The sequence below is a fragment of the Microcebus murinus genome, chromosome 11 (assembly GCF_040939455.1).
Source record: "Microcebus murinus isolate Inina chromosome 11, M.murinus_Inina_mat1.0, whole genome shotgun sequence".
In the NCBI taxonomy this organism is placed as follows: Eukaryota; Metazoa; Chordata; class Mammalia; order Primates; family Cheirogaleidae; genus Microcebus; species Microcebus murinus.
Genome location: NC_134114.1, coordinates 57,763,432 through 57,780,462, shown reverse-complemented (window position 1 = coordinate 57,780,462; position 17,031 = coordinate 57,763,432). Strand labels below are relative to the sequence as shown.

The window sequence follows — 17,031 nt, the reverse complement described above, 5'->3', positions numbered from 1 at the left end:
CAGGGAAGAAAGATATTCCAGATTGAAGAAGCAGCTCTGAAGGCAGGCAGAATTTACACCACAAATTTCAGGAACAGGGTAAATTGTAAGGACAGTGGAGCAACTGAACATGAGGGTGACAACTGAGACTGAGACTTGAAAAGGCAGGCAGGGGCCAAATATATGGGAGGAAGTGTTGAACAATTATTGAGGGCCTACTGTGTGCCAAGTTCTTTCCCTCATGTCATCATTTTAAGCATTCACCACCATCTTGTAAATGAACCGTCATCCTTATTTCACAAACAGATTAATTTAGGCCTGGCATAGCCATGTTCAAAAGGTTTGGAACACTGTAGACATCCAATAAATATCTGAAGAACGGCGGGTCTAAATTAAAACTCACAACTCCTCCAGAAGTCTTCTCCTTATTTCTTCAGCCTCTCGCCCCGCCCCCGCGTTTCTACGTACCGGAAATAGGGTGACAAAAGCACTTCCGGGGTAGTAAAGGTCAGGGCCCGCAAGATGGCGGCCCCCTTGGAGCTCAGTTGCTGGGGAGGCGGCTGGGGGCTCCCCTCGGTACACAGCGAGTCCCTGGTGGTGATGGTGAGGCCGCCTCGCGGGCCGGGGCTCGGGAAGAAGGGACGGGGCCTGAGGCACGAGGCTGGCTGGTTCGGGTTCCCAGCGGTGCTGCGGGGTCGAGGCGAGCCGGGGGGGGGCTGCACACTGCACCGCCCTGGGCTCCCTCCCACCCGTCGACGAGTGACAACCTGGCCCGTGAGCCAGCCGTAGCCCGGCGGGAGCGTCAAGCTTCTCCGCTTGGCTCCCAGTTATCTCAGCCTGGAAAAACTGTTATAGGCGGAATGAAAGCCCAAAGCAGGGGGCGCGCCCACCTCGCCCCGTATCCCCAGAACCTTCTGGGGAACAAGGTCCCTGAAAGCCGGGTCCAGCTGGAACGTGCGTCCCGGACTAGAGATCTTGCGGGAGGTTCGCGGCCCATGTATCTGGCGCCTTCTGCCTTTGGGGGATGGGATTGTGAAGTAAAGCTGTTCTGCAAATTTGCATTATGCACTCTAAAATATTTTATTGCAAACTCTCTTTCAGGCTTATGCCAAATTTTCTGGTGCACCTTTGAAAGTCAATGTCATAGATAACACCTGGAGAGGTTCAAGAGGTACAGTGTAAACTTTTAGACACGTCTTTCTGCCCTCTTTAAGTTTTTTTTTTTCTTCTTCTTCTTTTTCCATATAAAGCTACAAGATATATAGCGATAGAGTACCCTGGGGTTTTAGTTTCTTCTTACCGTGACCGTGGCTGTGTGTCGCTTATGATCATTCTGAGTAATACCTCAAAGTGCAAGCCAAATCAGTGGAAATTATGAGAAATGAAAATGTTCTTTAGAACTGCTGTTTGTGAAACTGCAAAAAAACTAAGGCAAGCTTACTCATTTTTTCCCCTTCCAAATGTGCAATTGGTATGGTTTTTAGGATACTGGAATCTCTTCAGAGGAAATCACAATGTATCCTTGTATGTAAACTGCTTTTTGATTATAGGCGATGTACCAGTTTTGGCAACTGAAGACAACATTGTTTCTCAGCCAGCAAAAATACTAAATTTTTTAAGAAAACAGGTGGGTGGTTCCTTTTGAAGAAGTAGTTTGTTGATTCCCTGCATGTTAATTCATTGTTGCCAACTCAGACAGTTGGAAATATCTGGAATTTTATTTAAAAATAGACTTGAGAATCACTGCTATAAAGCATGGGTTTTACAGTGATTTGAAAAGTTATGTGGTGAGGTATAGTCAATTTACATTGTCATGCACTTTACTTGGATTTTTTTGAAATTTATATATTAAATATTAATATAAGTGGATTCAATTTAGCCATTTTCACTATTAACACATATTGATAGGATTGTCAATTTAGTCACATAGTTGCCACATATTTTGTGCTCAGCATGACATGTGAGTTCCCACCAACTAGCAACTGCTTGTTTTATTTTTAAAAGCACTTATTCAATAGTAGCAGTTTTATGAAATGTATCTAAAATGTTATCATAAAGATATATGTAATGTACCTAAAATGTTTAAATATGCAGATTTATATGTAAAAGCTATCATTGGTTTTGCTAATACTGTACTTAAAAAAATTGTCAATAAAATTTGGACCTTTTCTAAATTGGAACGTTTTCTTTCTTTTTTCATGAGTAAACATGAAACCAATTGGAACTTTTACTTCTTGTCAAAAATAATCGCTTTTATTTATGAAGTCTGTACTACATGCCATGCACTGAACTAGGTCATTAACAAGCATTGAAATAATAAAATTATTATTAATAATAAAAAATTAAGTTAATAAAAAAATCAAAACTAACATTTATTGATCTTATTGTGTGCATGATGCTGTGCTAAGAACCTTATGTGCATTAAGCAGCAGTTTTCACTGGGTTTGTATTTCTCTTTCCCTTATTTAATGTTTGCCATTTGCGAGGAAAAATAGGATCTTAATTTGATTAGCTTCAGTGTCTTTGGAATGCTCTTTGACTTCTGAATTTCTTTGGTTTTATGTTTTTTAATAGAAATATAATGCTGACTATGAACTCTCAGCAAAACAAGGGGCAGATACCTTGGCTTACATTGCTCTCCTTGAAGAGAAGCTTCTTCCTGCAGTGGTGAGTGTTCCTGAACATTACAGTATTTTAGTGGTTTACTTGAAAATGTACTTAGTCTATGTAGAAGAAAAACAATGAAAATGTCTTAAGAAGAAATTTCACTTGTGTGTTAATCTTGATTCTTTCATATTTCTGTGAAACTGGATTTTGTTAGACATTCAACCAGAATGTGAAATAACAAAGTGAAAGATAATGTGATTTTGGAAATAATAATTCTTTGTGGGAGATGGGGATCTTTTTGTTTCATGTATAGTAGTGGGTGAATTGTAATTCATTCATGCAACAAATATTTATTGAGCACCTGCTATGTGCCAGGCCTTGTTCTAGGTGCTTGGGACATAGCAGTGAACAGACCTCCCTCACACATTTAAAATAATCTTGTTTTATCCTGAATCATTCTAACTGGAAAATTTGTATGAAGTCACTTTATACAGAGATATTTATGAAAAACGTTCACATTGGTTGAGTGATCTTTCTGTTAATAAAAGAACATCCTTGTAGTGTTTTTTTCTCTCCATTTGCAGCTTCACACATTCTGGGTTGAGAGTGACAATTACTTTACTGTGACAAAGCCATGGTTTGCTTCACGAATGCCTTTTCCCTTGAGTTTGATCCTGCCTGGAAGAATGTCTAAGGGGGCACTGAATAGGATTCTCCTGACCAGAGGAGAGCCTCCCCTGTACCACCTTCGAGAAGTAGAAGCACAGGTATGGTCTGGGTTACTCCCCAAGCAAGGGTTCTCCAGAGAAGGGACAAGAGATAGTGGAAATGAATTTATGTAGAGATGCCTGCTTCGAAAGTAGTTTTAGAGCATCTTTCCTACTTTTGAGATGTAATTTCATCTTTATTAGATATACAGAGATGCCAAGGAGTGCCTAAATCTTCTGTCAAACAGATTGGGAACATCTCAGTTTTTCTTTGGAGATACGTGAGTACATTCCCTTAAAAATCATTTTGATATTTTATGTATATATATTCAGTGAGCAGTTATTTAAAGCAAGTCCTCTTGTCCCTCCAAAAGATGAGGTTTTCACTTAAAAAAATATTTTTTTTAAAATAGGTTTTTATTATAGGAAACTTTTTCTATCGGTGGTAATCTAACATTGACTTAATGTGTTGCATATGTGGATTTAAAACATCTAAGACTGTTCCCACTCTGCCTCCAGTCTATTTACTACTTGTGGGTAAAGATGAATCTATAATTGGCAACTTCATTTTCTTCTAAATAAAATAAGTGGTTAGAGTATTAAATAAACTAATGAGTAAAACCCTAGTTGCATCATTTTCATAAACTAAAATGGGTAGTATACCTTTTAAAAGATTTTATTGTATACTTCAGAATTGACAAATATATTTTGAAAAACACTGTAAACACAATTCCAAGTTAATATTTTCTTAACTGCTTTAAAAAAAATCCTTATTTTATTTCTAGGCCTTGTACCTTGGATGCCTATGTTTTTGGTTTTCTTGCACCTCTTTATAAAGTACGGTTTCCTAAAGTTCAGCTACAAGAACACCTAAAACAGCTCTCCAACCTGTGTCGCTTTTGTGATGACATCTTAAACAGTTATTTTAGGCTTAGTCTTGGAGGTAAGCTGGCTCTTCTTCAGCTTGTTTGTTTGCATATTCTCCTATAGACAGAAAAGCAAAATTCATTACCTGTTTTAATTTTTAAAAAGTTTCTGTATTCTTTTTAAGTACTGTTTATAGCACTTCAAGAACTTGCATTTTCCAACTTCATTTTTATTCCCATGTGTTAGTTCTTATATAAATAGAGAAATAGATATTTGCCTTTTATCTATTCCTTTGGATTTTCACATTTCTTCTTCTTCTTTAAATATTGCCCCTTTGAAGTGGGTCATTTTCTTCTAAAAGATTAAAACTACAGGTATTAAGTCCCCACTGAAAATAGTATTTATCCTAATGCAAATGGGCAATTACTTTAAATGATTCTTACCTGCTGCTTCTAGCATTTTCCTGCGTGAACAGAAATCAGCAGCAGATTGATTTTGGTGAGGTACACTCCCATGATTCCACTTCTTGAAAACTGATTGCATCAGACTGGAGGTATAGTAACTAGAGGGCACCTGTCACTTAGGTTATGATTCTTTGAGTATGGGGCCTTGTGCTGAAGGGTTACTAAATTGTTATTGAGGTAGATGACTGAAATTGTCTTTTTAAGAAACAGAAGTTATAAAGATAGCTGGCTTAGGTGGACAGTGTATTTTTTTTTTTTTATGGTACGTTCTGTGTTTCTCTGTAGGGAGGGGTTAATAGTTTGGTAGTCATGAAATTAAGTAATGTTCAACCTTGTTACTTTGGGCAATATTTAACAAATTTGACTACATGGCAAATAAAAAATCTTGGGTCCTATTTCAGAGTTACTAAATTAGATCCCAGGAGTCTGTATTTTTCAAGTCCCTCTAAGTACTTTAGATATCTGGTGGGTAGCTGTTACGGAGTCACTGCCTTAGAAAGTTATCCAAGTAGTTGTGTCCAATGACCTATTTGAAATGGGTGGGGGGAAAGACATAGCTTAAATTTGAGAAGGAAATAAGGACTGCTGTGCTCTTTTACTAATTACTGTGGCTACCTGCATAACACTTGACTGACGCTGTCTTCTTAGTGGACAAATTTTAGTCCTTTTGTTTAGAATTTGGCTTTGGAGCATTACTATTTGTCCTAACTTTGCCTTTGAACCTGAAGAGAATGGTTTTTTTTCTCTGCCTTTTATTGGGAGGGTGGGGCACTTGTGAGGGTGGGTAGACTCAAAATTCTTTCAATATAAACAGCTTTAAAAGCTTTCAAAATTTTCTATCTCTCTCTGATTTCTGTCCTGGCTTCTTAGGCATCTCTCCAGCTGGACAAGAAACGATAGATGCAAATCTGCAGAAACTCACACAACTTGTAAATAAGGAATCCAACTTGATTGAAAAGGTCAAGTTTACTTTAATCATTATTTTATAGTAGTTTAGTATTTTCCTTTCTGCAGCTCATATTATAATTTGGGTCATGCATTAACTTTATCCTTTTAGTTAAGAGTTTACTTTTCAGAAAACTGTTTAAATATATTTTAACTAAAGTTGTATATAACATAGTGTTTTGAAGCCAGTTGTGACCTGATTGCTTTGGGGAAAGATTGGTTAATGGGGTTGGATTTACTTTTACCACGCAATTAATACTTTTTAAGCTAGGAAACCCAAAAGATTAACTTCTTAAAAACAAAACAAAAATACTTCTTGCTTACTTGTCTGCCTTTTTCTGTCTCTGAAGGTTAACATTTGAGATTGTAAGCACCTGGCTTATGCTTTCTTATTAACAGCACCATGATGTCATTTTCTTTCTTCTATATGAACTGTTTTATTTTTTGTCCTTCCTGTTTTTTTCTGTTCTAAATGTAATCTATAGTTTTTCACTAGTGTAGATATTTTGTCATTTGGGGGCTGTTCTTTGTTTGTTTGATTGATTGATTTTAGTAGAGTCAGGGTCTCACTGTTGCTCAGGCTGGTCTCAAACTCCTGAGCTCAAGCAGTCCTCCTGCCTCGGCCTCTCAGAGTGCTGGGATTATAGGCATAAGCCACTGCTCCTGGCCTGGGGCTGCTTTTTTCATGAGAAAGATATTGAGGGACCTGGTAAGGTGGAGAGCCAACAATGGAAATTTCAAGGGTGATTCTAGTAAGTTGAGTTAAAGCCTAGTCTGTCTCAATTTTTAGCTCAATCCATGAAATTTCATGAGAGGAAATATATTAAATGTTAAGTATGGATAAAGAAAAGATCACTTATCTGCTGGATGAAGGCTATCCAATATGGTTTCCATTTTCTATATTTGGCAAATTCATGACAGGTATGGAAAGGAAACTATGAAGTACTTACATGTGCAGAAGGCCAAAGCAAGAGGCCCTATCACCACTTTGTACACTTCCGTCTTGTGTCATCATCAATCTGAAAGTTTCCTGGCCCATCCAGTCAGGCACTCCTCTCCCTCCAGCCCTGCTCATTTGTACCTGCTTTTCAGTGGGGAGTGTGTGGTTCACTGTTTGCTACAAGCTGATAGAGCCACAAATCCTGTTGGCCATGTTGTTCACAATTTGGACAGAAAATCTAGAGTTTAAAAAAAGAAAAGAGTTATGTTTGAGGAACTTAAGTCTTGCCAAAAAGAATAAAAAAGACATCTTAACACAATTGATTTAAATAGTTTACTGGGAATACTTGTTTCCACTGGAAAATTAAAATTTAGTCTTATTCTCTTTCATTTTCTACCTTACAAATCCTGTGTACCTCTGCTGAAACATGTAATCTAAACTTTAAGAGCACCTTGAGAAGATAAAGGAGAGTTTAGAATGCTTCACACATGTATAAAACTCTAAAAAAGCCTGCCTATCAAGTGGATGGATAGTTAGGATACTGTTTTCTGTTGATTTTGTGTTTTTTTGTTTTTTTTTTCCCCAGGAAAAGGCAGTGAGATGATTTTGTGTTTTTGATGGCAGTTGCTTTTGAAGTTTTTATGAAGCTAAGCTGATAGTGAACTCAACACTATGACTTGAATCTTACACTTTGTTTCTAGAATACTCTGGTTAAAGATGGTTTTCTGAGGTTTTATTCAGCTCTAAATAATCCCTATCCTAGTTTTTCCAGAGATGCTAATGTGATTCTTTTTAGGGTAAGTCTGGAATTCTTGGGCACTTTCTTAATATACTCCATATTAATTTGTTTCTCTAAGTTAGGCTTAGAACTGATCCAGTATTTAGAAGACTTCTGGATTAGGTCTAAAGAATTTATCCTTCTTTCTGTCTCTTTTCCTAGCTTCATTTGGTCTACATAGTCTCAGCTTAAAAGAGGGGGTCTTTTTGAGTGGAGTATAGTTCATTTTCATTGAGGCAAAGAAGTCCAGTTGAAAGAATAATAGTGTTGGAATAAGAAGGCCTGGGTTCAAGTTTCAGTTCTCATACTAGCTTTGTGACTTGGGGTAAATCATTTAACTTTTCTGAGCCTTGTTTTGCTAATCTGTAAAATGAGGAAGGGCTGTATCTGCCTTCTTATAGTGTTTTGGGAAGATCAAATGAAGTATTGTACAGGAACATAATTTGTAAACTGTAGATCTTAGTGCAATAGAAGTATTGCTTTTACTATTAAAAGACTTCTTAAACTAAGTCATGCTATGGTTGAGTTCAGTAGAATATTCAGTTTGTATAATTACTATAATTTTGTGAAGGTATCAAGATGAGCCACATTGCTTTTTACAGATACTGAGTCAGCTGGTATTTGAGGTATGACATTTAAAATTCTTGAGAGATTATTTGCAAGAAAAAGGTTTCTTTGGCAGTCCCAGAAACATATGGTTCTGTACTCTTCTAGGCTATAGTTTGGATGGGGAGGCCATAGTCCACGTAAGTGGTGCCACAGCATTAGTCAGATGTATCTTTTGTACTCTCTACAGATGGATGACAATCTTCGCCAAAGCCCTCAACTTCCTCATCGGAAACTGCCAACACTGAAATTGACTCCGGCAGAAGAAGAAAGTAATTCCTTACAACGGCTGTCACCCTGACAGTCCTCATGCTTTGTGGCGAAAGTCATGTTATTGTTGCAGGAATCTCTTACACCAAGTGTGTGGAGGCAAAAAGAAAATACCGTGATAGGTCTAAGGAAGACTCTAAAACAAAAGGAACTCTCTATGACATCTATTTTTTCTTTTTATTAGGAAGCTTGTATTCTAGCTTGGCAGTGCATTTTAAATAACATCAAAGTGAATGCTAAATGAGCTTGGTGGGTGGGTGGGGGGAAGAAAACACACTGTACTGTATACAAAAAAAAAAAAAAAAAAGACCTGCCTTAATCTTGGCAGCTTTTTGCCTTTGGTTAACATGTTGCTGACCAAAAGCTGTAATTCTGTTCTGAATGTGCACTTTTAATTTATTCAAGTTAATTTATTCAATGTATTAACTTAATTTTCTTAGGCCCAGGCTGAATACCTAATATGTGGCTCTTTGGCTGAGGCTTTTTTCATTTGTTTAGAAATCTGATGCCTATTTTAGAAACAAGGAAAAATATAAATTACTTCAATAGAAAAGCCTATATCTAACTTTAAAAAGCGAAGAGGAATGTGCTTTTTAATTATGCTCTCGTAAGTCTAATCTTTTGGGGGTTTAGTAGCACATATATAAATATTAAAGGTGGTTACATATAACATTCATCTGATGATATGCACTTCAGTATAGCAGTATTTGCTAATATGTTCGATATAGGTTAGCAAGGGCTCTTTTAGTTTACTGGGCAAATGTGGCAGCTTTAGACCTATATCTTTGTAGTACATTCTTTAACTCTAGTCATCTTTCTTGTATTGATTCCAGGAGAACTGAATATATTGGTCATCGTTATTATGCTAGGCTGTAAAAATCTTATTGAAACTTGCCCAATTATTAGATACTACTTAGGAGGAGCCCACGGCCAGGGTAATAGAAACACTTACTGCGCATCCGGTCCAAGTGATCTGTGCTGGGCTCAGGCCAGTCCTCTTCCATAAGAAGCATGTCATGTAATCAAAAACTTTGTGACAACCAAGTTATTTCCTGTATGTTTTAACTACAGTTGAAGGAGCCAAAGGAATAATCAGAAATAGCAGATTATTAAGAGTATTTTCTATTTATTGGTTGCTGAACTATTAGAGGATTTGCTTTGTGGTAATTTTACTTACAATAGAAACTTGCTTATGTTAGTGGTTGAGGTGCTTCTGTTGTCCTAAAACCACTTCTAGGGTATTTAAAATATAAGACCAAGTTTTTGATTAGTGTCTTAAAGATTACTACGGTGCTCAGTAAATTGTCTCAAGACCTGCAGAAACTCATATGTTAAGAAAACAAGCTTTGTAGTCAGGAGACTCATGAGATTTGGGTTGAGTGGAGCTCAGCTGTGTTTGACCCATACCCTCCCAATTTGCTCTGTATTTAGGTAGCTATTTATACAGGAGTCTTTAAGTCATTGTAAGTATTTTTTCTTGAAAGTTTTAAATGAAAAACAAGGTAGTCTTCAAAATCTTGTGCATCTGTTCAGATGCATTTGGGGAAAGTACTTAATGAGTTGCACATTACTTTGACAAAAGGGATGTGTGTATGTATGTGTGTTTTATTCATCTTCAAAGGCAGGATATTAGATTCCAGCAATCTGAAGTCCGAATGAATATTTTATATTGAAAATCATGACCATGAGATTATTGTCCTCTAGGATGGATGTATATTGGAGAAGGGTGGTTAGCACATTAATCAAACATCTGTTAATGCTTTAGTCAGGGTTAGTCATTTTTAATTATGATTTACATTAGACCTTCCAAAAGGCATTTGAAGTGGCTTACAGTTGTAAAACACATGTGAACCAGGACAATTACCATTAGTTTTTAAAAATAAAAAATTTCTAGGAGAACAAACTATAGCAACACTAACAGATTCTAAAATTGATTGGTGAATTTAACACCAGGTTTCTCCATGGGCAAAGTCAAAAGATAATACTGGATTATATAAGCTTTTCTTTCAATAAAACTACTAATGTTCATGAAGAATAAAAATATGTTTTCAGTTTTACAAGAATATGGGAGATCATGTTTTTAAAATACACAGACTTCAGCCATGAAGTATGCTGAAATGCTTCATTTATTAATAGTTTAATTGAAAGATTATTGTAGAATAACAAGTATTTATGTTTTTTAGTAGAGAGGATAACTGTATTATTTATTTGCCTTTTGGTCATACCTGATTTGAACTGCCTTTAGCCTTTATATTATACAGTCCATGATGCTTCTAGACTTAGGTAAGTGAGAATTTATATCTTGGGGTACTTAGCTAAGCGTTTTTTATTTTTTTGTATAAGCAAATGAGATGATAGGAAGCTATAACTGAGCACAAAATACTTTAGGGACCAGCCACACGTACAGGAAGCTCTTGGAAAGGAACACTTTTTCAGATTGGACAGAGGACTTGTAATCAGCCTGTCAGGATATGTTTTGGATAAAATTTGAGTTTGCTAGGATAAATGGTTCACAGTCTAAAAATACTGGGAGCCACTGTCTTCTAGAGGTGATGGTGGAGGATAATATGATAAAAGGAAATATACTTGTGTTTATTTTTGTTGGTATATGATTAGAAAATCACATAATTCCTATAAGATGAAGATCCTCCATCAACAAACTGCAATTAATCATCCATAAGACTGATTATTTAAATAACACTAAAGAAACTGTAAAGAGCATTGAGGATGGTTATTCCTTTAAAATTGTTTTTTGACCACACAAAAGCTTGGCATTAAAAACAAATCAAATTTCAACTTAGATGTGTTTGTATTATTTTGAGAGTACTAGAGTATTGGAGATTTTACAAAAGCAAGCATTTTTATTTCCATTTTTAATTTTTATTCATTTAATATTGCTCAATATATTAACATGAAGGAATAGGGAAGCTTATTTCAATCAGACCTAAGTTAAAAATTTAAAAAGTCTATAAAAATGGGAAAAACTAAACATCAAAACAGGCAGGAATTGGTATCTGCCTGTTTTGATGGTGGTGGTATCTTAGAAAACCAATTTGTTAGGTTGGCTTCATGTGATAAAAGTGGTATTCGAGTTTGGTAGTGTTTCCTTAGAGCTGCCTCCAAAAATATACACTTACCAGGCCTGTTCGATTTTTTAACAGTTTATGAAAATCTTTTAAAACTCTTTTAAAACCAAAATATAAATGCTTAAATGTAAAGATAGGAAGCTGAGTGATGGGCATATAGAATTTCTCTGTACTATTTTTATAACTTGTAAGTCTATAATTATGTCAAAATAAAATTTTAAAAATAAATTTATCATTATCTACATAAGCTATGATTTAAAATTTAATACTCCATAGTATTCAGTTCCAGATGAATAAATACATAATATAAATTAAATATAATTTTTATTTCATTCTTGAGTTAAAGAAAACAACTCAGGTTTATAACAAATGCTTATCTAAACATTTATTTTGCCTTACCAGGAAAGAATAAACAACCTAAAACCAAGAATTCCTTGTCCATAATATATAAAAAATGCTATTTAATTATATTTTTTTCTTTCTGTAGTAGCTGGGTTTGAGACAGTGTCTCATTCTGTCTCCTGGGCTAGAGTGCAGTGGTGCAATCATAGCTCACTGATCCTCAAACTCCTGGGCTCAGCGATCCTCCTGGCTCAGCTGGGACTATAGGCGCATTCCACGATGCCCAGCTAATTTTTCTATTTTTAGTAGAAATGGGGTCTTGTTCAGGCTGGTCTTGAACTCCTGACCTCAAGCAATGCACCTGCCTCATCTTCCCAGAGTGCTAGGATTACAGGCGTAAACCACCACATCTGGCCCTGGGTTTACTTTTGAGGATAAAATATTTTGAAAAAGATCTTCCATTTCTTAATCTGGTAGTTCTTTGCCTGGTATTTGTTATCCCTAGATGCACAGTGTGACAAGATGTTCACTAGAACCACCCTTTATAAAGAAGGCACATCAATGTGCTTTTTAAGTTGAAGGGATTTAGTAATTGACTTTGTCTTGATTTATTTTTATAATTTGAAAACCTGAACAGAGCAGCAGATCATTTGGGTTGTGATGGTGGTGTTTTGTATCTTGGCATTAAGAATTTTTTTTTTACCTTTTTTTTTTTTTCTGTTGTTAAGTTTTGTGAAATTTACATTTACTTTTCAATGTTTTCATATTTCTTAAATAGGTTTTTAAGATATTAGTTGTTTGTTACCTGAAATCAATGGTCAGTAGGTCAGTAATCACTTTATCTTGAAAAGTTTAATTGCACTTTCATTATTTCATTAGATATTCAAAATGCAGATTTTTCACAGAGATTTAAGGATAAAGTTTTTTTTTTTTTTTTTTTTTTTTTTTGAGACAGAGTCTCGCTTTGTTGCCCAGGCTAGAGTGAGTGCCGTGGCGTCAGCCTAGCTCACAGCAACCTCAAACTCCTGGGCTCGAGCGATCCTTCTGTCTCAGCCTCCTGAGTAGCTGGGACTACAGGCATGCGCCACCATGCCCGGCTAATTTTTTTATATATATATCAGTTGGCCAATTAGTTTCTTTCTATTTATAGTAGAGACGGGGTCTCGCTCTTGCTCAGGCTGGTTTTGAACTCCTGACCTTGAGCAATCCGCCCGCCTCGGCCTCCCAGAGAGCTAGGATTACAGGCGTGAGCCACCGCGCCCGGCCGATAAAGTTTTTTTATTGTTATTTTTAAGGGTTTGCAAAATAATTTAGCCTAAAACCTCTTGTTTGCTAGGAGTACTGTAGTGTTTGCTAGAAGCCCAGACTACCTATCCGGAACTTAAATGTGATTGAGGTGGAGAAGTGCTCTAGGAATAAAACAAGATACAATAATTATTTTTTCCAGCAAGTATGCCAGTGATATTAGAAAGAGTAACTTTGAGTTAGAGACTGGTGAGTAGAAAGGGAAATGTTGTGATAGATTATTCAGAGCAAAATAAACTAGTTTCTTTTAAAAGAAAGAAAAGATGGAAAGACAAGTCTTTCTGTATCATTATTAATTTGAAATTATAAGATTAAAAAAAATTTTTTTTTTTAGTTTTCTGGGAGAAGTAGTTTCTAAAGGTATGTTTGGGCAGAATATATTGTCATGTGAACGGAGGGTTCTATGGCCAAGAAAGTCTGGGAAATGCTGAGTTAGACAAAGTTGAATTACTATAGCCTTTTCAGAACCTTTGATATGCTAATATGCATTTTCAATCTCCAAGAAACAGTTCTATTTTATATATTATTTCCCTAATTTATTTTAATGTGGATTTTTTTTTAAGTGAGTGCCTTCTGGGATTTGTGTTCTTAGAAATACACTTAGAGGGAATACTACCCTAGAGTGTTTTTGCTTGTTTGTTCTCATTGCAAAGGTTTCTTATAGTGGGTTCCTCTTCTAGTGACTGGTGATAAAATAGGAAGATACAGGTCAGGATTCCCTTGGACCATGGAGGGGTGGTTGTGAGTGCAGATAGGTTGGTTATTTAGGCACATGTGAGGCTGGTCATTCCAGCCTCTTATTCTAGAACCACAGTCAGCCTGAAAACAGCTGTACAGGGGTCTGAACTGGTAGTTTCAGAGGACTAACCAGTTTTTAAGCATCCACAAGACAGGGGGAACCAATTTGTAATTCCAGAACAATTTTCAAACCTTTCCTAGTTGTGTTTTAAAAGTGCCAAAAAGGCAGTGGGCATTTTTGGCACTGAAGTCACATACAAGCTGATAATAGTTGCTTCGATGACAAGGCAAAGGAAGTTTAATATTTTCAATTTTGTTCTATTACTGAAGATAGTCTAAACAAAGATTGTGTGTGTGTACCATAGTTTTCATTGAGTTCTTAGCAAATTCTGTAACCTAAAAGTTAAAAACCTCACTCGGCCTTCAGATTTGAGAGGGTTAACTAAATGCATTTGATTTCACTTCAAAGTATAAGAGCAGATCACTAATCAGATGTAAAGAGGTTTTTTGTTTATATTTTGCAATGTATACAGTTGCATAATTTGAACTGCACATTTTGAATGTAGATTTGAAAGAAAGCTTGCCTTTGGGTTTTGAGTTGTGTTGTAATGGTGAACACGTAGCCACATGAAAGGCACTTGGATCTTTGTTCTGACTCTTCAGTTTTCCTCTTGTAAATTCAGAGAAATGCCTTTTAATCATTTCGTTTACATATCCCAGGTCCTTGGAAATCATGAAAAATAACTTGCCAGAGTTTGCATGAGTCCTCAGGAAGTCATGCACTAGAGAGGAGGCTGTGCTGGCTGTTCCTTATTTGTACCACTGGCTGCCCTCCTGCAATGCCGTCATCTGCCTCTCTGTGCAGAAGGTAGAACGTACTCAAGCTTTTAAATTAGGTGCATAAAGATAAGCTTATTCCTCTTCTTTTTTTTTCATTTTGCAAAATAGGAAATAATGTTTTTCCATTTTTCTATTAATCTTCAAGTGGGAATTTGAAGTGTTTGTAATGTCACTTTAGCTTTCTGAAAGGTTGAGAGTGAAGAAGAAAAATAAGATATATATATGTATGCATATTGGTTTTACCTGTGTTTTTTTTTTTTTTTTTTTTTTTTTTTTTTTTTTGAGACAGAGTCTCACTTTGTTGTCCAGGCTAGAGTGAGTGCCGTGGCGTCAGCCTAGCTCACAGCAACCTCAAACTCCTGGGCTTGAGTGATCCTTCTGCCTCAGCCTCCCGAGTAGCTGGGACTACAGGCATGCGCCACCATGCCCAGCTAATTTTTTATATATATATATCAGTTGGCCAATTAATCTCTTTCTATTTATAGTAGAGACGGGGTCTCGCTCTTGCTCAGGCTGGTTTTGAACTCCTGACCTTGAGCAATCCGCCCGCCTCGGCCTCCCAAGAGCTAGGATTACAGGCGTGAGCCACAGCGCCCGGCCTGGTTTTACCTGTGTTTGAATGGCAAACATTTTAAATATCTGTTCCAGTGTGCAAATACTGTGGCTTCATTATAAAGTAAACAATCTTAAAACAAGCAGTTGTTGGCCATAATCTCAATATTTTAGCCTTCCCTAGTGTCAATATATTTTATGCGGAGACTATGTATAAATACCCAGGAGTGTGACTGATGATCAATATTGTAAAGAATTTATTCTGTTAAATGAGAAACTGGATATAATGCCAAAATAGCTATTTTCTCAATAAAATCTCAAATCACCTGAATGCTTATTAATTCTTGATTTAATATTATTTATTCCTTGAGGTAAATATTTTCATTGGGAAGAATTTTTTGGTGCTTGAACATAGTTCCTCATTGCTGGGACTGAGCTACATGGAGGGTTGTTCTTTTTACATTCATTCTTCCTACATTCAGTTAACACATTGAGACACTTGTGTTCTTTCCCCATGCCAAGGGAGGTCAGAGGCCTGCTCTCTGGGCCACCAATTTGTGTATGATCTCAGGTGGTCACTCAGCTTTTCAGGGGTGTAGTGTTCTCATTCCTCCAGCTCTATAAGTTCATTTAAATGATCCCTTTTGCCCACCCAGACAGTCCAGTGATGTTCCATTTGATTGAATGGAAGACATACACTGAGAAAAATAATGCAATTTTAGGTAGGAGAGAAGATATTTTTTTTTGCTGCTATGTTTATGGGTGAAAGTACATGGGTATAGAGAACCCAGGTTTTTTGGTTTTTTTGTTTTGTTAGATAGAGTCTTACTCTGTTGCCCCAGGTGGAGTGCAGTGGGGTCAGCCTAGCTCACAGCAACCTCAGACTTGAGCTCAAGTGATCCTCCTGAGTAGCTAGGAATGCAGGTGTGTGCCATGACACCCAGATACTTTTTCTATTTTTAATAGAGATGTGGTTTTGCTCTTGCTCAGAGATGGTCTTGAACTCCTGAGCACAAGCAGTCCTCCCACCTCGGCCTCCCAGAGTGCTAGGATTACAGGCATGAACCACCGCACCCAGCTGAGAACCCAGTTATTTATAGCTATAAGTTAAGTAGGGACAGGTTCCTGAGAGAATGGGTGTCTTTGCTAGTAGAATTTTTTAAAAATTTTATTTACGTAAAAATTACATACAGTAAAATGAATAGGTCTTCTGAGTAGAACTGTTCAGGTATGTAAATATTTCTCTGATGTGAGAAACCAACTACATCTTTGTTGATACTTCTATCCCCAAGGAACACAAATCTTAATTACAGGTGAGTTTTGGGTTCCAGGTGAAAAGCCCTTGGGTGGATTGAGGTGCTGAGTAATGATCTCTTGCTTGGTGTGAGAGAACTGGAAAGAAGGGTTGCTGTTGTGGAATGACAGAATTCTTTTGAGGAGAGACAGCTATTTAGATTCACAAAGCTGAAAACCATTTAACAAAGAACTTGAGAAACTTTGGTTAATTGCTCACCTTAGAGGCTTGACTTTGGGACTATTTTGGGTGCTCAGAACCTCCTGGATGTCTATTTATTACCATGCCCTTCAGTGGATGGTAGGCTACAGGATCAACAGTGCTCTTGTCTTTCCTTCACCACAAATAGCAGCTATTGTTAGGAAAACCCTTAAGTTTTGCCGTGTTGGGATCTTAAGTGAATGTCCATAGAGAAAGATTGAGGTAAATGGGAGCTAGGAAGATCACCAAATGCTGCACGTATGTCTGAGGCTAATGTATAAGAGAACAAAAAGGAAATGGTGGTAAGGCAATGTAAAGATTTGTTTTACTCGAGATCATCTTGTAATCAAGTTCCTGGTCGTAGAACAAAGGAGAAACTAAACTTTTCTTGACTTGACAAGAGCTTCAGGAGAAAGAATGAAAAACCCTGGTCCCCTTCTCCAGGTACCTGAGTCAGCCTCCAGGAATTTTCTAGACATCTGTGACTCAGAAGTGAAGGCAGCTGTGCAT

At 36.8% G+C, this 17,031-nt stretch overlaps 1 protein-coding gene across 4 annotated transcripts; it reads left to right on the top strand.

Moving 5' to 3' along the window:
* Positions 1 to 486: 486 nt before the first annotated feature.
* MTX3 (metaxin 3) lies at positions 487 to 8,446 on the top strand. Of its 4 annotated transcripts, none has more exons than XM_012766790.3 (9): positions 487 to 582; positions 1,081 to 1,150; positions 1,530 to 1,606; positions 2,554 to 2,646; positions 3,171 to 3,353; positions 3,498 to 3,574; positions 4,079 to 4,236; positions 5,495 to 5,583; positions 8,084 to 8,446. In XM_012766790.3, exons 1-9 carry the CDS (start codon positions 502 to 504, stop codon positions 8,192 to 8,194), a joined length of 939 nt encoding a protein of 312 aa, XP_012622244.1. In that variant the 5' UTR covers positions 487 to 501; the 3' UTR covers positions 8,195 to 8,446. The 4 variants fall into 4 exon arrangements, with proteins under 4 accessions (XP_012622244.1, XP_012622245.1, XP_012622246.1 ...); XM_012766791.3 differs by lacking the exon at positions 8,084 to 8,446 and adding an exon at positions 4,617 to 4,713 and having other exon boundaries at positions 5,495 to 5,563; XM_012766792.3 differs by lacking the exon at positions 5,495 to 5,583 and having other exon boundaries at positions 8,084 to 8,170.
* The last annotated feature ends 8,585 nt before the right edge of the window (positions 8,447 to 17,031 follow it).